Source organism: Heterocephalus glaber, unplaced genomic scaffold, assembly GCF_053883595.1.
Source record: "Heterocephalus glaber isolate CG9 unplaced genomic scaffold, H.glaber_assembly_v1.0 deba00001531, whole genome shotgun sequence".
In the NCBI taxonomy this organism is placed as follows: domain Eukaryota; kingdom Metazoa; phylum Chordata; class Mammalia; order Rodentia; family Bathyergidae; genus Heterocephalus; species Heterocephalus glaber.
Window position 1 is genome coordinate 731693 of NW_028258329.1, and position 22801 is coordinate 754493.

Below are 22801 nucleotides of genomic sequence, written 5' to 3' on the forward strand. Positions count from 1 at the left end.
TGCCACACTGTGTGGTATACCACTCAGTCTTCCTGCAGTGTTACTGAAACTTTGTACTCTTTGACCATCTTCCCTTTGCCTGTTTTTCCCTCTCCATGCCCAGGCTCTGGAAACAACCCTTCTCCTTGTTTACATGAGAATCCATATGTAAGTGAGACCATACAGCATTCCTTTTCCTGAGACTGGCTTATTTCAGTGAAGCCTTCTCATTTTGTTCGACACCTTGACTAACATGTCAGTACTTATTCATATTTTACCATTATTTCTATTTATAACTCTTTCTACTCATATCTTACCTGTTTTAGGTCCAAAACATAATCCCCATGAGGAGCTTTCTTGTCTGTAATTCCAAGTGGATTTTTAACTACACAAAGATATATAGCTTGGTTATCTAGATGTATCCATCCTCAGCTCCATGGGAGAAGACCATGGCTTATGCTGTGGCATAGCTCTGAGTGCTTGCCATTCCTAAGGACTGAATATTGGTGTTCCTGGAACACTCATGCATGGAAAAGTGATCCTACACGTGAGGGTATTGAGAAGTGGGCCTTCAGGAGGTAATTAGGACATGTGGAATTAGTGCCCTTGTAAAAGTTTCCAGAGAGGGCTCTTGCCCCTCAAATGGTATTTGAGATTACAGTGAAAAGCCAGTCGTACATGAGGAGGAAGAAGGTCTCCAACAGACATGAAATCTGCTGGTAACTTGAACTTGGATTTTACAGATCCCAGAACTGTGAGGAAAAACTATGTTGTTTCTCAGTAACCTAATTTATGCTATTCTGTTTTACCAGGCCAAACAGACTAAGACAACACTCAAAGTGTCTTTTAAATAATCACTATCTTAGTCCATTCGGGTTCTTCTCCTGTCTTCACATGGCAAAAGGAACAGGAAGGCTCTTCTGAGGCCTCTTATAAGGACATTAATGCCACTCCTGAGGACTCTACCCTCATGACCCAATCACCAAAAAGCCCTAACTCCTAATATAATAATCTTGGGGTTAGGTTTTAACACATGAACATGGGGAGAGGTGCAAAACAGGCAGGCTACATCAATAATCAAGGTTAACTAAGCCACCAACATGAATATTAAAACAGTCTCAACTCAGACACAACACAGATAAAATTTCATTGTTTCTAAGATCTCACAGAAGGTGACACATTCACATCAGGCTTTCAGAAACCTGGATTATACATCACCTGTGCTTGTGTTTAGTCACTAAGAATACTGGGGACAAACAGTGCAATAGCAGAGTCACAGCTTCACAAGACTGAACGGTCACTGCAGGGAAACTGACCTCTGGTTCCTGAAATTCTCCCCCACTGGATGCCTACCAGGAAGCTTCCAGCTTGAATATTTTCATGAATGTAGATGTTATCTCATGACTTCATCTAATATTGAATATCACTTCACAAGTAAATGAACAAAGGAACCCTTATTTTTTTTCAAAGAGTTTTGATGTCTTTAATCACTTGCTTCCAAATAGAAGCCACATCGTTACTTTTAAGGAATTTCCTCTTAGACTAGGAAACATCCCTCTATAAGCTAGGGGTAATTCCAAAATTCATTTGGATTCTTGAGAGGAGAGGCAGCAATAATAGAAATGTCTGTTAATCCACTTCTGCATTAATGAAACCAGAGCATGTGGATTTTGAGAATGACACATATTTGCATCCCTTTGTCTCCTAATAGCAGGGAACTGTTGAACTGGGTAATTTTGAACTCATTATACTTTCACATTTGACCTCTATGTGTTCAGATGCCAATGTATAAGTGAACAAGTTGGCCAAGTATCTATGTTTAGTAAATCTAAAAATTAAAAGAAGAAAAGCATGTAGTTGAATAGCATTTCTTTTCTTTAAATTAATATATCCTGACAGGAATCCATAGAAATTGAAAAAAAAAGGTGACATCTGTACAGTTTTCTAGTTCTCGGACAACTGTACATGAACATGATATACAAATACAATCTAGTGATTTTGAATAACATAGTAATAGTATTAAGAGGAAATATTGGAATTAACAGCAATCAACATCTGAATTGAACAATACATTATCAAAATATCAGGCAGACAAAAAGAAATCTGACATGACAATTCAAAATTTCTACTGCATTCCAGAAATGTTCCTGCCAATTTTATATGGTATTGATCTTATTTCACATCTCTGAGTGTAGAAAGTGAGGAAATCCAATCGGGTGAGAATCTTGGCTTTGAATTTGAGAAATGATTTAACTGCAGTTGGTTGTGACTATCAGGTAGAGATAATTTAATGAAAAATTGTGTTGTAATGTGTTTTTCTTTACTGAAAACAAGAAAGCAGCAAATATGTTCTGAAAAAAGGAATAAATCTCCAAATTCTGCTGGCAAACATGAAAAGAATTAACTTTGCAAACCGAGGTACAACTGTAGGGTTATGTGATTCACTGACTTCTTATTCAAGATTAACCATTGTAAAGGTGCTCAGAGGTCAGGGGAATAATATGTGAAAAAAGTGAAACTTCAACAAAGATGTGGAAAACTTAAAAAGTACCAAACAGATATGATTGTGTTAAGACAGTGATAACTGAACTGAAAATTGTACTGAATAAGTCCAACAGCAGATCAGATTACGTGGAAGGACAAAAATCAATGAACATGATCAGTGGTCACTGGAAATTATTTTATCAGAGAAAATGAAACAGAATAAGAGTGAAGAAAGCTTAGAAGATTTATGAGGCAGTATTCAGTGACAATATGCATGGTAAAATTTCAGAAGAAGAGAGAAGGGATAGGAAAGGATATTCAAAGAATTAATTCCTGAAAATTTCTAGATGTGGGGAAAGAAATGCACAATCAGATCCAGAAAGGATCCCAAAGAAGCAAAATTCCAAGAAATTCACACCAGACACATTATAAACAAATTTTCAAATGTCAAAGACAGAGAGAAACTTGAAAGCAGCAAGAGAAAAGTGACTTGTTATGCTACACTTGTGTCTATAAGACTACAAGTGGATTTTCTCATCAGATACCCTGCAGGCCAGCAGGAAGTGGGAGGATATTTCCAAAGTTTTGAAAGAGCTTAGAGAGGCTAACTTGCCCAGACTTGCTCAGTGAAGGAACAGGATATCCAGGATTCAAACCTACATAGATCTCATGCTTAATTCAAAGAGCACATTTTACTTTTCAAAATGAAAATTTCAGACCAAGTGTACTAGCAAATGCCTGTAATCTCAGCTGCTCAAGAGGACAAGGAAGGAGAGTCACAAGTGTAAATCCAGGCTGGGCAACTTCGTGAGATCTGCTTCAAAATAAAAAATAAAAAGAATTGGGAGTATACATCAGTGATCGAGCACTTTTATAGGACGCTGAGGTCCCACAAGCAGAAGAGAGGAGAAGAGTGAATAATACAGCATGAGTACAAATAAATTGGAAAGAAAGAAGAAAAGAATAGACTAATCTCAATTCTCTCCATGTATCCCAAAAGGGGGATATTGCTGTAGACATTCATTTGGGGCACTGTTACCACCTCCATCTGGGATGGTTGAAATCCAGGAAGGTCAACTAGGACTGGGTGAGTGTACACTTAATGTGTTTTGATATGAATAATCTGCTCAAAGAACACAAGTTTCTCATATGATGAATGTTCTGGGCAAGCAGTGAGTATGAACATGACAGACAAGTTCATTGGTCTGTTGGAACATTCTAGAGGAAATGAGTCAACATGATGATTACAATGCAATAAAGGAAGTTAAGGGCTCTCGATTGAAAACTGGGAGCCTACAGAGAGGAGTTGACCTGTAATCTGATATGTGGAAAAAGGACTTTCAGGTGAAGATCTGAGGAGAAACTCCTTATGAGGAGCACATTCTAGATTGTTCTGGGGCTCCCCTCATGTTACCTGTTTATACTGATTGTATGCCGAGCAGGCATGCATATCATTTTAGACACAAAGACACCATTGAGGTAAGGACTATTCCACAGTCTTCTCAAAGAGATTGCCTCACATCATGCTATTTATATACAGAACCAAATTCTTCTCAAGGAATGCAGAATTGATCCCCAAAGAATATCCATGGGTCTTACTTGGGAAAATAACTTACAGCTGCCAAATTTCAGGGGGCAAGCGTGGGCATCCATTGGGAAGTCTTCAAGTTGCATGGGGCACTCAGCGGAGATTGTCAAGCTGAAAAACAAGAGATCTTTAAATGATTCACTGACTGGCTACCTGTTGAGCAACCATCTTATCCCAGAAAGCCATATAACTACTTAATTCAATTAATTATCTTTTACAAAATGTCCTAAAACACTTTCACTAAATTCCATTAAGCTTGTGTTGTAGATGAGTACCATTGAGATATAAGGCTGAAGTTGGATCCACTCATGATCCACTGTAAAGCTAAGATGCCATTAAAGTTATTTATTCTGTTTCCTCTTTTACCCACCATTTAAAAAGCTTTCTTGACATGGCTAAAAAGATATGCATGTCCTAACATAGTTTACAAGCTCAAAAAATGTAAATTTAGGATAAACGAGCAAATTTTTACCAGAATCTGGCTACACATTGTTTAATGGCTGATTTGAAACTGGAGAGTTGAGTGAGCTTGTTTTACAATAGCCAGCCTGTTGGTTCACACTTATTTTTTAATTCAAATAATAATAGCACCAATCAACCCTCCCTCTCACTGTCATTATCAAATATAATACTGATGGTGATAGCAGTCAATGCATCCATGCCATCAGTGAAATATACTCAGCATCAGCTTAGGGACCTTGAGGTTCTGGTCCCTCAAGTCCAGTCAGCTGGAGAGTACCTCATCCATGACCTCAGTGAAGTCATAGTCAAGCTGACCTGGACCAGGTCCCAGTCTCTGGTGTGCAGTGGCACAAGGGGGAAAAAGACCAACTTTATCCTTGGTTCAAAAAAAAGGTGCCAAAAAGATGTTCAGAATCTTCTGTTTCCCCAGAGACTAAAGATGGGGCTCGATCCCTCTTTCCCTTGAGGGAAGTTCCCCTGGGTGAGGAAAAACTGGGTTACAAATCTTAGCTAATTGATAAAGTTACCTTTGTCTTCCAATTTAAGTTGGTATTTTTGTTTTATTGATATACTTAAAACATTTCTTATGGATTGTAAGTTCTTAAACTACAATTACAGGGTTAACTTGCTCTTGTCTCTGCTTTCTACTGATGATAAGAGTACTTGGTCAAGGTTACTTGAAACTCTGTTGGCAGCCAGTCAAATTTAGAATTGTAACAATCTAAACCCAAGAGATAGAAAAGAAAAAATTGCAGTTACAACAGGAGCATAACCTGATGCTCAGAGAAAAAAAAATTGGTTTCTTCTGGACAGAAGGTAAATGTTATCTAAGCCTCTCATGAGAGATGTCCCTACCCATCTGGATCCAAGAGGAAGCAGGTAGTTTGCTCAATCCCTGTACCAATGACCTAGTGCCAGGTCTGAGAGTTCATAGGTTCTTGTAGAATTTGAGTACCTAACTTCTTGGTCTTGCAAAACCCCTTTATGAAGCTGCAAAGTGGGTAAAATGGGAACCTTTGTTATGGGAACAAGTACAACAAAAGACAACATGGCTCAGTTCCTAGATATCCATGTGTAGTTCTAGCACTGCTCTGTAACATAGATTGTACCTAATCAGCTGTAGGAGGCTAGTGTGTTACCATTTATGGGAGACCAAGACAGAAAATTGTATAAAAGGCAAAACCCTGCCATGTTTGGGGCTTAGTGTTTTGAGTATTAACCCACTGAGCCCCATACCAGCACAAATAAATGCCACTCCTCGGAAAAAGCCTCAATGTCCTGCCTCTCTCTTCAAGAATCCTACCACAGATTTAGTTCACTTAGTTCCACTAAGTTCCACTTAGACACTTAGTTCCAAGAGAGGAGAGAGGTTAGTTATAAAAAAGCAAGCCAGGCCCTGATTCTGTCTGGTTTCCCATCTCACCATGTGATCTTCTCACAAGTGCTCAAGCCACTACCATGTGCTCATGCCACAGCCATGAGACCTCACTGAGACTGAACAGATGAGGCTGCCTGGGATTTTGTTACAGCAATAGAAAATGGACTGAGACAAGTGCTTTCATTTCTCTACGCCATTTCATTAATTAGGTAAAATTCTAATTTTACCCATGGGCCTTCCTAGTCACTCCTGGTCGCCGGGACAAAATACTTGACACTTGCAGAGGTATATTTTGGCGCTCAGTTCAGAAGTTTCTGTCCCTGTTCAGCAGGCTTACACACAGAAGGGGTACAGAAGAAGGGTCTGGGCAGAGGAAAGCTGCTCAGGGCATGGCAGCCAGGAAGCAGAGACCAAAGGAAGAGGTGGGGAGGGTCATACACCCCTCCTGGCCACTCTGCCAGTGACACATCTCTTCAGGCCAGACCCCAGCTCTTACCAGTAACTCAGCTGTAGCACTGCCATGATTCAGTCACCTTCCAACCCCCCCCCATGGGCATGTGAGGCTCTGGAGACACTCAGATACAAACCACAATGTGCACTTATCCTTTGTTTCTTTTTTCTCTTTCCATTATTTCAAAGAAAATGAAATTACATAAAATAAGGTAAAAAGATAAAATGTTTAACTTCAAGTGCATTCTATAATTCTTTTACAGCAAGCCATGCAGTGTTACATTGGTGCCAGTGTCAGTTCCTCCTTATGTTAAGTGTACATGTGGCCTGAGAACCCAGGATGAGAACCAAAATGCAGAAACATTGACTTTGGCCTTGACTATTTCCTCGTGTTAAAATAGATAAACCCCTTGCCTATTACATTGGGCATGTAATTGACACTCGATGCACTCGGAGTCATCAGTGTACTTGCTCTCCAGATGAAGCTAAAATACACACCAGTGTAAAGAAGGTGTGCGCAAACCAAGGAGAGGAAATTCTCTGTTGGCACTACTCCGGGGGACAGTCGCCAAGGGCAGATGAGCCACAGAGGGCTGTGCATGCAGAACTCACTGCAAGTGTTTCAGGTTCACTCGGGGATGATTTTAACAATGGTATTGCTATGGCTTGTATCTAGATGTCCCCCCAAAGCCTTGTGCAGTCATAGAGGGGCTTTTCAGAGGTGGCTGGATCTAGAGTGTGTGGCGCTGGGATCAAGGGTGTGCAATTCCTCCATCAGTCCATTGATTGGTTTGGCAGGTCAGTTCTGGCTAGGATTAAGGGTGTGAGTCTAGGGTGGGTGGTCTGCATAAAATATAAGGGACAGAAAGAGGGCTAATGTGCTCTCACCTACCTGCTTGAAGTGGACTGTTTCTCTCTTGCAGTGCCACTCTGCCATGGAGCCAGCCAATTATGAACTGAAACCTATACAAACCATGAGTTAAAAAAACCTTTCCTCCTTTAACTTTGAGTGTTGGGTATTTTGTTTCTGCAACAAGAGAAAAGTAAGACAGGCATTCCATGTGTGTTCATAGAATATAGGAAAAAGAGAAAAAGGGCTAAAGAATAAAATTATAAACAGCCACCATTTCACTTATGATTTCACCTGGTACATTCAGTCCAGTGTTTCTATATGCACATATATTTTTATTCTACATATATAACATACACATTCTTTTTTATTATTAGAGCAGAATTATTTTCCCATCACTAAAATCTCTACATAATCATAACATTTAGAGACTACATTTTTAATTCTAGCATGTTTGTGTATTTGTCTATATGTGTAATAATCTATAAGCTGTTATTAGAATCTTAGATTTTTATAGGACTAATAATGTACATTGGACCTATTGAATCATAAATTATGAAAGGGGCATATTATAAGTGATAGAAGTGATCAAGGTACATAGAAATTTATTGATTGTAATTAGGAAAAGTGAGACTTTAGAAGCATAGCTTGCTAAAATGGTATTCAGCTAACACGAAGGAAATAATATTGTTTTATATGATTTTAGTAAACTTAAGCAATTTATTAAGCAATAATGAATGAGAATTTAAGTGACTCAAATATGTTCAAGAGAATAAAACTGCAATCAAGCCCAATATCTAGAATTTCTCTTAGAAGTAAAATTTTAATAGTGGAGTAGGAAATATATACAAAGATGTAATAAGTATAAAGTAATAAACGTGAAAATGAGCACATGAAAACCCCATGTTGTAGGTCTGCGTGTGGGTTTGTGGCCCTTATGCTAACAACATGGATATAGGTGCAGCGGGAACACCAGTGGGCCAATACAGAACAGGGTGAGTGTCGGGGGGGGGGCAGGTAGTCCAGCTGCCAGGTCTTTGGTGTCCTGAACTGTGACTGATCCCAGAAAACACTGTTTCTGCTGGTTCTGCAGGGTCCTTGGAATTCCTGTCTATCCTGAGTTCTTGATTTTGTTTATTTGTATTTGTTAATGCATGTTTGCAGTACATAATGAATTGTGGGGAGTTGGTACATGTCCATGACACATTTCAATTCTTTTTTTATACCCTTCAGCCCCCCTCAATCTCCTGGATCCCTTCCCATTTGAAAAGATCTATTTTCCTACTTCTTATTAGCTGTCTTTTATTTTGCTCTTTATTTATACATTGGGTTTCTCATATAAGAGAAACCATGCCATATTTAGCCTTGTGTGTCTGATTTATTTCACTTAACCTTATGGTCCTACAGTCCGTACATTTTCCTACAAATGACTCAAATTTATCTTTATTCATGGAAGAAGAATAGTACTCCATTGTGTGTAAATACCACATTTTCTTTATCCATTAATCATCTGATGGATATACAGACTGTTTCCAAGATTTAGATATTATGAATTGTGCTGCTATAAACATTTGTATATGTGTATCACAGATGTCTTTAACTCTTTCAGGAAGACACCTAGAAGGGGGATAGCTGACTCAAATGGAATTTCTATTTTAGTTTTTTGAGGAATCTCCATACTGATTTCCATAGTGGCTGTACCAGTTTACACTCCTACCAAGAATGTAGAAGGGTTTTTTCCCTCAGCCTTGCTGGCATTTGTTATTTGATTTCTTGATGATAGCTATTTTTATGAAGTAAGATGGACTCTTGGTGTTGCTTTAATTTGCATTTCTCTAATGGGAAAAGATGTTGAACATTTCTTCATGTATTTATTGGCCGTACATCTTCCGAGACATCCCTATTCATTTTAGTGGCCCATTTTTTGATTGTCTTTTATTTGGGGGCTCTAAATTTTATTTCATTATATATTCGAGATATTATTCTGAGGTCTAAGCTGGCAAAAATTGTTTTTCCATTCTGTAGGCTGCCTCTTCACTTTGTTGGTCATTTCCTTTACTGCGCAGAAGGTTTTTAATTTGATATTAAATTCCATTTGTCGATTTTGGATGTTATTTCATATGCAATTGGGATTCTGTTCAGAAAGTCCTTGTCTACACATATATCTTCAAGAGCTTTGCCTATTTTATCTTTCATAAGGTTAAATTTCATTTTAATATTTAGATCTTTGAAGGGTTTTGATTTGTTTAGTACACAATGAGATATTTGGATCTAGCTTCAATCTCCTGCATGTGGACAGGCAGTTTGCTTAACACTACTTACTAAAGAGGCTATCTTTTTTCCAGTGTAAATTTTTGGCCCTTTTGTTAAACTTTATCTGATGGCTGAATGTGTCTGGTGTTCTTTCTGTGTTCTCTATTCTGTCCCATTGGTGCACAGGCCTGTTTTGTGCCAATACCATGCTGCTCTTATCAATATAGCTGTGTAATAAACTTGAAGTCCAGGTTTGTGATGCTTCCTGAATTGCTCTTGTGACTCAGGCTTGCTTTTTCTGGGTCTCTTCTGGTTCCATATGAATTTTCGCATTGTTTTCTGTAGTTCTGTGAGGAATGCTGTTGCTATTTTGCTTGGGATTGCATTAGATCTATATACCAGTTTGAGGAGTATGGCCACTTTGACAATGTTGGTTCTGCCTACCTATGAACAGAGGATACTTTTCCATTTTCTGATATTCTCTTTGATTTTCTTTTTCAGAGTACTGTGGTTTTAGTTGTAGAAGTCTTTCAATTCTGTGGTTAGATTAATTCCAAAGTATTTAATTTTTCCTAATGGTATTCATGGAGTTCCTGACACTTGAGAAGCATAGAGAGCTCCTCTCTTCTTTCTCAGTCCTGGTCTTCAGCATCACTCCACATGTCCACCGTGGGACCATGACTCAGAACTTCCCTTGTTTGTCTCTACTTATCAGAATGATGCCCTTCACCAGGGAAACCTGGTCCTCTCCCTTGGGTACTCTGTTCACTCTTGGCTTTTTGTTCCTTTCTTAGGCGAGACCATGTGTTTTTAAGGGGATCAGAGCCCCTGACTGCTATGGTGGGTTTCATTCTGCTGTTCAGATGAGGCAGCTGTCCATCTTTGGAAAATCCTTGCACTAACAACATGTAAAGGTAGCATTCTGAACAGAAGTATACATTAAAGAGTCTGCTTTTGGTGTATCATGGGAATGTGTGGGCATGCGTGTGTGTCTGTGTCTGTGTGGGGGGGGTGCGGGAGGGAGGAGAGGGACATGGAGAATGTGCAAAAACAGGTAGACAGACATTAGCTGGATCTGTAAAATTCACTAAAAAGAATTCTAGAAAAACAGAAGAAAACAGTGATTTCTACAATTACAATAAATGTTACCACTAGAACCTCACTATAACTCATTCCTGTAGAGTTCTTTAGAATTAGAATTCCAAATGTCAGACAGGTATATTTCATCTGTGATAGTGTTTCTTCTCTAGGAAATTAAAGAATTATTCAGATAAATTCCACGATAGCAAATGTTTCAGCCTCAGTAATAAATTTAAACTACTGATGCCATTAAACATCCCAACAATGGCCTATGCTTATATCTCTAGATAAGAGGGACCTTCCTATTCACAGGTCTTTGAAATGTAGAGTGCACTGATGTGTAACCAACTTCCTTCACACAGAATTGAGATCAAAGCCCTCCGGGAATGGTGGACTGTCATAGCTCAAAGAACCAGCTAGGTCATCCACTGAAAACCTTCACTTTTTAGATAAAGAAAATGGAGCCAAAAAGGTTAGGGAACTTGCCTCTGGCAACAGTTCAGTGAATTACTGTAGATACCAGGATATTTTTCTGAAGTTCCAATTTATGTTTTACTTTCAGTCTCTGTTAAGACAATTCAAGCATTAACTTATTGAGACATAATGTCCCATTTCTGAACAATTTCTTAATTTTAGAATTTTTAAAAAGTACATAGTAAGATCAGTGCTCCAAAATGGATTTGAATCATCCTAATTGTTTCAGAACTCTAAACTCACTAGAGGACTCTCTGCTTGACCAAGGGCAACAACTCACAGGTACAGAGGACTCTGACATGGTTAAAACAACCAAATTATACAATAGGTTTGCCATTTATTGTGTGATCTTTGTAACACTGCAACAAACTGTCTGGCCCAGTATTCTCATTTGAAACAGAAAGATGATCACAGTTGTCTGTACAGTCTAAAAGTGTTATATGTATGAAAAAAGTTAAATATCTTTAGTCAAAACCAGTTTAATGACAGTAAGTTAATTAATGAAACTCTGCATGTGTCCAGCCAACATTCTCCTCAAATCTGAGACTTCCTTATTAATATGCAAATACTGCATCAATGCTGTAGAAAGTGTGATGGTGACAGACAAAATAACAGTTTCATAAATGTCCTAGTTACTTGTCTTCTTGCTAAGACACAATACCTGACACCCACAACTCTAAGGAGCAAAGGTTTATTTTGGCTCCAGTTTGGACAGGTTCCAGTCCATAGTCAGCTGACTCCAAGGCAGAGGGACATCGCGGAAGAGAAAGAACTCTTGGCAGAGCAGGCAGGAGGCAGAGCAGGATCAAGGGAAGAGGAAGAATAAATACAAAGTGCACCCTTCCGGGCCTCACATGCAGTGAGCAGAGCCACCTCTTCCCACCAGCTTCACCTTCCAACCTCACTCCCAGCTAAAAGCCCATCAGCGGACTGATCTAGTGGTGAGTGTCGCACACCATGGCCCCGGCACCTCCCAAAGTCCCACATGTGCATACAGAAGGCTTTGGGGACATTTTAAGATAGAAACAGAAACAGTCAATATGTACAGTTGCTAAGACACAGAACCTGCAGACCTGTGGTTATGTCACCTTACATGGCTAAAGGGCTTCTGCAGATGTAATTTAAATTAAGATTTCCACAATGGGGAGGTAATCTTGGATTATCCATGTGGGCCTGAGGTTTACACAAGGGTCCTTGTAAAAAGAACACAAGAGTGTAAGATACAGAGATGAGGATGGAGGCCAGGCGGGAAGGAGACACAAGCCAGGAGTGCAGGGTCCTCTAGAGACTGGCCAGAGGGCACAGTTTCTTACATGAGGAAGGCAAGGCTGCCAGAGTCCTGATCTAACCCTCATGCTGCTTAGTGTTCCCGACCTCCAGAACTATAAGATTCAAAGACTGTCAAGTCTGTGATAATCTGTTATGGTAGCAACAGGAAATGAAAATAAATTTTGGTCCCTTGAAAAGAGGCGCTATTGTAACAAATTCCTGTAAATGTGGAAATTGCTTTGAATCTGGCCATGAACAGTGACTGGAACAGTTCTGAGACATACATTGTAAAAAGGATAGGTCACCCTGAGCACACCATTAACAGAAATATGGATATTAATGACTCTGGAGTGAGGGCTTCCAAGGAAGTGAAGAGTAGGGAGAAAAAACCTAGATTGTCTTAGAGCACAGCGAAATGGCCAGAAACACACTACAGTGGCAATATGGACATCAAAGTTCCTGCTGGTGAAACAAGGAAATGCACAGCACATCCCTGGAAACTGTAAAAGAGAAGATCTTTATCATATGGGCCCAGCTGCATTGTCTACAATTATGCAGAATAAAAAACCTACAAACTATTGCAGAGGCTAAGTAATGGCCCTCAAAAATACAAGGCCCTAACCCTGGTGGTTTGTACGTGTTACTCTACATGGAAGAAAGGTCTTTGTAGTTGTGAATAAGGGTCTTGAGAAGAGGAGGCCACTTAAATTTCCCCCAAATGCAATCACAAAGGTCCTTATAAGAAAAAGGGTAGCACAAGGACCCAAGTTCGATCCCCAGTACTAAAAAAAAAGAAAAAAGAAAAAGGGGAAATGAGATTAAATACAGAAAAGAGAAAGTGAAGTGATGAAGACAGAGTGAGGTGGGCTGCTCTCCTGCTAGCTTGAAGATGTAGGTAGGAGCCCTGGGCCAAGGAACCTAGACTGGCAGTTCCAGACACAATGAATTCTTCGCTAGATCCTCCTGAGGCAGTGTGATGCTGTCAGCATCTTTATTTTGCCCCAGTAAAACTGATTTGGGGTTTCTGGCCTCCTGAATTTTAAGGGAATGACTTTGTGTTGTTTCATACCAGCAGACTTTTGGCAATAATTTGTTAGAGTGATAATAGGAAACTAATGCAATGATAAAATTTGAGACATACAAGAGGTGATTTCCAAGCACAGCACTGAAGTTACGGCTCATTTTCTTCCTGCTTCTTATGATAAAATGTGTGTGCACGCACCTGCATGTTGTGTTGTACATAAAACGTAAGTAACTAATGCTAGGAATATAGTTAGCTCTGTTCCTCCTCTGGAAAGCTCTTCCTGAGTCCTTCCTGATACCAAAATTTGAATTATTGGAATTCTCTCCTCTGTAGCCCTTCATTCAGGGAAAACAAAAACAAAACAGCCAAGCTTATTCATTAAATAGTATAATGCCCAAGTGCATGTATTTCCTTATAAGCAATCACTAACATGAAGTGCCATGTGCATTACTTGTATACCTCTAAGGCACTTCTAATTTTCCCAGGAAACTAACTACAGTTTGCAATATTGAGCAAAAAATTATTCTAAAGCTCAATCAACTACATAGAAACCTAGCTTTGTTGAAAATGTACATTGATAAGTCAGGAACAGAGTGTTCTGGGGCCCAGTGCATCTGCCAGTCTGATCAGGCTCCTGTCTCTTGCTGACTATGGTGTGTACAGGCTGCATTCTGCGACTGCTCTGAATCCACCGCAACTATTTGATCCAGATTGGAACTGCAGGCCTAGTTCTTTACCTTTGAACTAACCCTGGCCCTAACCAAATCCACAGCAGGGGTTTTGTCTGTGATAAAGAAAAGATGAGACACTGAGTCCAGCAGGAGCTCTGCAGTGGGGCTTCAGGGAGTAAGCAATAGAGAGTTAGAAGAATAAAATGCACATTGACCTATTTTAAACATAATAGAACTTAAGTTCAGTGAAGGGCAATCCTGTAAAATTAACAACACAGGGTATAATTAAAATTTTTAAGTCTTTCCAATATGATTACATTAAAATGATTTAAATTTTAGTTTACAAAATTATAGAATGCCATGTTTAAAAATCTTTTATTGAGATAACATAACTGTCCTCTTTTTAGAAATCATTCCAAGTTCTAAAACTTACAGTTCTAGATTTCATGAGTTGTTTGAAGGCTAATTGATTCATTTGTATACTTGAGTGAAATGAGGATAAACATGACAATAACCACCAGAATTATACTGGGCTAAAAGTTTTCACTAAACTTAGAACTATTAGTATTTTCATTCTCCTTCAGCTGTTGGAAAGATGTCAACAGTTATTATTTATCTTGGGGAAACCATGTAAGTTTAATAATTTTTTAAAACTACCATATTTGTTATTCAAAAGAGTATAAACTTACTGATCTATTTTGATTAATAGGTCTATATATTTTTTAAAACACATTTTTCAATAAAACACTGTAATGATGGATGGGGTAGCAGAAATTTTGTTTTGTTTTTATGTATATTCAAACACTCAGCAATAAATAAACATAAAGAGATCAAATGTGATAAAATAAATGCAAGCCTGAGCAATAAAATATTGCTGCAAAGAGAACAGTACACAGATGCAAAGGAGTTTCTTTTTTAAAATGAAATTCAAAGTTTAAGAAACAAGCATTTCTTTAAGCATAAAGTAAAGGTGACCAATAGCATAATGCAGAGGAAGGAAGATGGACAGCTTAGCTTCTGTTACTTAAAATTCTGCCCAGATTTTCTTATACAACAGATTGTAAACTCTTACAGTGCTGTTTTAAGTATTGAAACAGCAGTATAACATGCAGTAAAAAATATGACACAATAGATGCTTTAAAATTTCTAGGGAAGAAATAAAGAGGATATCCACAAATTGGTAGATTAGACAACTCTAAAAATCTGCCCATCCGTGAAAATAATAGACAAACTGGAAAAAATGGTCCTCAGCAATGGCTTCTGGCATTCCAGGATCTACTAAAACCATACCAAACTACTGGGATGCTTCATAAAGGAAAAACCTTCTGAACTCCAGTAAGAATGGCCTGTGGCAGTTCAACTTACCCTGACACCATCTCCGGCACAATCCCTGATAACGGCAGCCCCTTTTCTGGTGCAAGTGGCTGGTAATAGGACCGATGTGGGCTTTATTCTCAGGGCATGCTCACTACTTAATATGATCTATCTGGAGCCTGAAGGGTTAGCTCAAGGGCTTGCTTCCCTTTTACCTGCATCAGAAATTCCCAGGCTAAGGTGGCTTCTCGGGCTGCATTTGATTAGAATCATCCAGGCAGATATATTGACACAGCCAGCCAGAGCTAGGGCAAGCCATAGACAGGCCAAAAAGCTAGGAAAGAGACTAGAAGAGCTCTATGGGAGGATTATGGCTATAAAGCTCCTGTGGATTCCAGGGAACTCTGAAAGACCAGACACACATTAAGCCACAAGGAAAGCCAAAGTTCTCAATCTCTGGACTGTCCCAGACTCCACATAAACAGGAAGTGAAATGCAGGACAAACCTGTCCACTGCCTAGCTGAGCCCTGATGGGGTGTTCAACGTGGGCACTGACTGCCTGCAAAGTCAAAGACACTTGTTTTGGTAGGGTTTTTTTGGGGGGGGGGCATGGTTTGGGTTTTGGCTTAAAGCATTTAAAAATCTGTCAGATAACTAGCTGACCACTAAGCTAAAGAAATGGTGGCTAACGTGATAGACAACTCTGAATTTTCAAGATTTAGCTTTAAAAACCCACTAAATATTTGACACCCACAACAAGCATTATGGAGGTGGGAAGATAGAATTTCTAGAAGTTTACATTATACTAATCAAGATGTCTGCTTTAAATTAAAAAATTAAGAAAAGCATATTCAAAATGAAAAAAATTACCCAAATCTGTCCCTGAAAACACACAGACATTGGACATCCTGGAAAATGCATTAAGTTGATATAGAAATCTAGGGGGAAAATGTCTCAACAAACCCAGAAAATCAATAAAGTGATAGAAGTTAGAGAAAGAACAAGAGAGACATTCTGGAGGTGAAGGAATCAACCGTAGCCAAAATTTTTCTAAAGGTTTCAATAAAAGATTGAAAAAAAATCATCAAATGTGAAGATAATTCAAATAAAATGATCCAGCCTGAGGCATAGAAAGCAGATTGAAGAAAGATGCAGAGAACATAAGAAACCTCAAGGACACCAACAGTAGTACTAAATTAAGTGTAAGAAGAGTCCCAGAACAATAGAAAAAGGAAAAAGAGGCAAAGGAATTTTTGAGGAAATAATGGGCTGACTCTTAATCTGCTCACCTTAGCTGGATGAAGACTCCTCCAGAGGTGATCAGATGATGGAAGTGCTGCACTTACAGGTAGATTAATCATGGAATGTGCTGTTGGGAGTTGGGGCCCAGCTGCAGGACTTGGGTCCCTAAGATGTGTGCTTGCAGGGTCTTTATCTGGTCACTCTGCCTCATCCTCACTGTCCAGTCAGCCGTGTGCTACCATTCCCTTCCACTGTGATTTTTCTTGCTGTGAAGCCAGCTGACTGTGAAATGAAACCTCTGAATCTGTGAGCCAAAGTGAACCTCTCCTCCTATAAGTTTTAGGCCTCAGGTATTTTTACTGACCAACAGGAAACCTGGACAATATCAATGGCTTGACAATGTCCCAAATTTCATAAATGATATAAATCTGATATCAAAGATTCACACTCATGTTCATTATAATCAAACGGTCAGAAGCCAGTGATGAAGAGAAGCTTGAAAGCAGCAAGACAGAAGTATTCTAGCTCATCATGCAGGAAGGAGCTTGAATAAGATGAACCTCTGATTTCCACCAGCAGTTATACAAGCCACATACTCTTTCACACTAATATCCACATCTGCCCCCTCACCCACACTAGACTGGAAACCCATTCATACATGCAGTCACATAACTACACACACACCCATACACACAGTGCATCCCCTACCCATATACCATATCCTCACACACACCCTAATACACAGCTACACACACACACACACACACACTCACTCATATAGCACCTACTCTACTACCAATGTCCTCAATGATGGCATTTTCTCAATTTCAGTCACACACTAAGAAAATACAGGTCAAGGTGAGGGAACATGTTGGGTCGCAAGATGGGAGAACATACCATGAACTGGGGCTGACAGAGCATGCACTCGCCCTGGCAGTGCCAGGAGAGGTTGGTGTCTGCCATGCTGCCTTGTGGGCAACAAATCACCTTTAAACACCATTGCTTGGCTCCGCATCCAGGAGGAGGCTGAGCAGCACGTGCAGTGGCTGAGAGTGGGACCTAAATGTCTAGCTGGATCGTAGTTTTGTCTGTGCTCGATATCTTCACTTAGCTGTTCCAGAGATCACACTGGTGTAGCATGTTTAAAACAGAGTTTAGCTCTTCGATGCTGTCAGGAAAGCCCTGATGCCTTCCCAAAGTTCCCACTGCTCAGTGTTCCTTGGAGGCATTATCTCAGGGAGTGCTGCCCTTTGCAAGACGGATGCTAGCACTGTTAGGACGCTTCCCACATGTCCCTTGTGCCAGATCTGTTCCAAATACTTCAACAAGTCCCATCAGTTCCCCTCCAAAATGTTGCAGACATGGTGTAGAAGACTATGATATTAATTATGTCCACAACAAGTTATAAAGAGTTAACCCCACAATCGTTTATAGAGGTGAGTCTGGCTGAAGCTTACGTGCCGAGGTCAAAATAACTCACATCCAAAATCCATCCCCAAAACTAAACCTTCAGACTAAAAAGGCAATGTTCTAATTACAACCATGCATTTTGTCTATTCTGTTCCTAATTTGAGAATGCTTTGTCTTGTCCTTTATTGGTCTTATTTACATTTATTTCCATAGAAACCACATATCTCCTTTACCCCAAATAATTGCCAATAAAAGTCAGTGCCTGGGACTGGCCAGCACCTTTGTCAGCTACACTGACACCAGTTGTCCTGACATTCCACTTTCTCTGTCTGAGTTGTCTCTTAGTCTGTTTCTTTTTCCTTAAGCCTGCATCACACACTAGACAAATAAAAACTAGAGACTTACTACAAGAGTCTCTGACAACTGGCACCCAATGTGGGGCTTAAACCAGGAGCAATCACCTGCTCAGTGAGGCTACTCAAAAAAAAAAAAAAAACCACAACACAATACACCTCACATCAAGATTAAAAAGTCTAAACAGGGCCGGGGATTTAGCTCAGTGGTTTCATCACCTGCTGCTCAAGCACAAGGACCCGAGTTTGATCCCCGGTACCAAAAACAAAAAACAAAAAAAACAAAAAAAGTCTAAACATAAAACACAAAATCCCCCAAAATAAAAATAAGTGCTATAGATATGAAAAAGATAATAAAAATAATCAGCTAAAACTAAAACATGAGATAATTACTTTTGGCCCAAGCTGGCCTACAATGTAAAAATAAATAGTACAAAAAATAATTAAATACACAAACTCACTTTTGGCCCAAGCTGGCCTACAGAGCAAAAATAAATGCTACAAAAAATATTTAAATATAATCGTCATTTTTTGCAAACAAAAACTTTAAATATAAAACTTAGCATGTCAAAAATAACACCCAAACAACTCAACAGCAGAAAAAAGTTATCTCACTTAAAACTTTAACTAAAACCTTCACAACATAAAGCCTTATACACTCTATTTTACAGCCCAAACAACCAAGCCTAAGAGCCAGTCAAACTTCTGCTCCGGGACAATCAGCTGCTGATAAAAACTGTTTAGTTTCAGTTTTAAAACAACTGTTTACCAGATCTTTCACAAGTCTTTCACATAACAAACTTGCCTCTCTCAAAAACTATAACATGGTTACAACTTATTCATGTCTTCCATTCCCTTGGCATCGGGCCCATTTTTGCTCAAGTATGTCTTTACCTCTGAGCTCCTGATATTCCTCTTGCAATCTAGATCCATCTAGGCCACTGTTTCTTTTTCCCACAAGGCAACAGATCCCTAAACTCCAAACTCAGTGCACAAGGATGCACTTCATGGACCCATATCACCTTCCCTCACCTCCTGAAAGACACTCAAGCAACCCCACTCTTGCATGGCCAGTGCCACTGGCTGCATCCTTCCCACCATGGAGACAAAGCAATTTTTTCAGAGAAGCACTTCCTGAGCTCTCATAGTTCAAGAGCACCTCCTTTAGTCTGTCCTTGTTTTCTGTCTTCTCCATGTCTTAATGCTAACAGGTGATAACAATTTTGTTTCTACTTAAAAGTATATATTCATTGATTTTATTAATTCTGAGGAAAGCATTGGGGGAAACTAGCTTCCATTGTAAAAAGCAAAGTTCAGCAGTAATGTATAGTATTTAGTTCTTAATATTTATATTTAATCACACTTCTAAAATACTTTCATCATCATCATTAAAAGATTATGGCACCAGTGAAGTAACTTTTCTCAAAATATTGTAAAACTTAAGTCAAGTTGAAAGATTCCCTTAGCCTTCTGACCATCAACTCTTGGTGTCTTCCTGTGTAACACTGCTAGCTGTAGCTGGTGACGGCTGGTCTGTGTGTGTGTGTCGGGGGGGGGTTAACTATAAGGGGTCTGTACAGGAAAAATAGGACGTTGAAGCAGTATTGCTAACTCTGAAATATGGATGGATTTTCAAACAAACTGTGTAGTGACATCAATGTATGCTGTCCCATGTGGAAGCCACTGTATACACCTGGCTTTGGCTGCCTAAATATAGTTAATAGCTTGGAGAACTGAGCTATAAAATTTAACTTCACCTTTAAAATGCCATAGATGCCTAGTGCCTGTTTATCAGACAGCAAGATAACAGGAAAATAGCGACAAAAATCTCAAGAGCCCAGGCTGCTCAGGAAGCATTTCAGGCCTGGAGGACTCCGCATACCTTCCCTCTCCATCACCAACAAGGGAATGCTTGAATCTAGACAGGTCCACTGCATTAGCCATGCTCTTCTCTGAATTCCCTACTCCCTGTGCACTTGGCTGATGGTTAGGGTCATCTCTGATTCCAGGACCCCATGGACGGAGCATGTGCATGAGATGAGGTGATCCGCCTCCACTGTCAGAGGCTCACATTCTCAGCAGATGTCTGAGCGCTGCTTCTTCACTTCCCTCCACAGGAAAGGGGGGAGGACTTTCTCCACAGCCTGTGAAAGTGAATCACAGCACTGGGCCCAGTGCCTGGGTGGTAGATGCCAGCTGGCTGCATGCCAAGGAGGGCTTGGACTAAGGACAGGCTTCCTGTGGTCTCCCGGAGCGCTCCAGAAACACAGCCCCTTATTTTCCCTGCCAGGGGGCTTCAGCAGGGTGCTCCTGACCGCCAAGGTCTGTTTCCCTCCACGTGAGTGGTCCTGCTGCCACCTAGCAGCGGTTATTCCAGCCCTGCTGGCTGAAGAGACTGCCCAGCTTCGTGTTGTGGGTTCATTGGATGTTATATTAAATTTTGGCTTTTATTGATGAATGATTCCCTTTTTTTTGGTACGGGGGATTGAACTCGGGTCCTTGTGCCTGCAAGGCAGGCGGCGGAACCACTGAGCTAAATCCCTGGCCCTGATGGAAGATTTCTTGCATTTTCAGTGTCCATATTTCACTGGCTTCACCTATGGATTGGGATAATAAAGGCAGCAGTTGCTTTGCAGAGTCAATGAATTTCTATTTTTAAAGTAACATATATAACAAGGGCCAAGTATGTTTTTGCAATCTACTTGACAGGTCACTAACGTGATTCTTTCAGTTCAGACATAGCTGACTGCCTAGAGTTTTTGTTGTATGTGCAGTTCAAGGCCGGAAGCCTGGAGCCTGGGGCTGAGACTGGACAGCTGCTGCCAAAACTCCAACAGCCTGGGCTTCCACTGGTGCTGCTCCCTCCCATCTGAGATTCCCAAGAATCGTGAAGAACGCTGTGGCCCTTTGCATACAGGTGGCCCACTCTAAGGAAGGTATCTCTTCCTGGGCACGAGAGCTCAAGATGCCAGCTGGGAAAGGGCTACCTTTCCTGAAGGAACCCAAACTCTTTTCCACCAAGATGAAGGGCGTTCACAGTATTTAATGTATCAGGTCCTAAGTAAACAAAAATGAGCTCCAAGAGTCCACTGACTGAGGATGAGGTAGTCCCGTGTGAGATGTGTGCACAAGAGTTCAAAAGTATGGATGGACTAGGTTGAAGTGGCAGCAAGGACTCTGAAGGAAGAGCCTTCCTAATAGACCTAGAATAATTATGGTCATGTGTTCCAACCAAATGTGCAAGAACTATGCATTTAAAATGCCTCATTCCTCATTCGTATCCTGCACTTACAGTTTCTTGAGGTAAATCTGTATAAAACTGGCAGAAACCTAGGCACTGAGCACGTCCATGACAGAGAAAGTCCAGGGTCTCCCTTCTAAATCCCTCAAACTTAGGTCTGAGGAGTAGAGAGATGGCCTGGCTAAGGAAAGGTGTTTTCTTCCTGTCCATTATCCCCACTCCTTCCCAGACTTGCCTTACGTTCACTTGAGTGACGGGCTCTGGAATCGCGTGGAGCACCGTCCTCTGCCAGTGTCTGCAGGAGACTGGTTCCAGGATGCCCTGTGGACACCACAGTCTGCAGGTGCTCAGGTCCCTTGTATAAGATGGCATGGAGTTTGCGTGTAACCTCTCCACATCCTCCCACATACTCTAAGTCAACCCTAGGTAACTTCTAATTCCTAACACAGTGTAAATACTGTGTGCATAATTGTTGCACTGCATTGTTGAGGGAACAATGAGAAGAAAATGTCTGTGCATGTCCAGTACAGATGGAATTTTAAAATAATTGTGATGTGACTTTGCCTGAATCAAAGGAGGTTGAACAAACGAATGTGGAGAGCTGACTGATGTGGGCTGACACGGAACACAGGATCAAGACATAGCGCCTCTCCAGGGACACTGAGCAGGGGACACTGGAAAATCAGATGCAGTCTGCAAAACGCTCTGGTCAAGACTGAGTCACGGTGCTGAGAAGCCCAGGGGATGGAGAGCCAAGCCAGGGGACAGCAGGCTGGGGGCAGACAGACTCCAGGGACACTCTGGGAGTAGTCATGCGGGAGAGTGGTGCATGGCACCGAGCTGAGGGCAGTGGTGTGCAAGGCACCCCCAAGCCTCTTGCTCCCAATGAATCAGTAACAAGGGACCTTGGGAACCTTGCGTCCCGGTGGGAAGCACCAGCAGAAGCTCTAGATATGTGAGGTGAGTTGGTGTTGTGCACGCTGTTCCCACAGACTGGTAGCTAAGTGCACCTCACTGAAGAAAACTGGCTGCTAGTTCATGTTCGTATACAAAGTATCAGGGAGAAGCAGCAGAGAGTCGCTACACCCGCGTTGTTGGGACTGGGACTGAACTGGTACAATTTTGCCAGAGAACTAATTGAAAATTTATATCAAAATATCTGTCTTTTGTCCGATTCTTGGAATTTGTCCAAAGCAAATATTTAAGTGATTGCATCAGAGTGTTGTTATTTATCACACAGGAAAAATGAAAATAATTGAATTTTTGTTATAGAGAATG

General features: G+C 40.4%; 1 protein-coding gene across 3 annotated transcripts in view; it reads right to left on the reverse strand.

The window, feature by feature from the left end:
• The window catches only part of Gabra5 (gamma-aminobutyric acid type A receptor subunit alpha5), a 71061-nt gene that overhangs the window by 20211 nt on the left and 28049 nt on the right, over nucleotides 1-22801 (reverse strand). For all 3 annotated transcript variants that reach the window (XM_087188193.1, XM_004872182.4, XM_087188194.1), the window contains exon 7: nucleotides 4080-4162. In XM_087188193.1, coding sequence (XP_087044319.1) covers nucleotides 4080-4162 — 83 coding nt within the window. The remainder of the gene's footprint in view (nucleotides 1-4079; nucleotides 4163-22801) is intronic.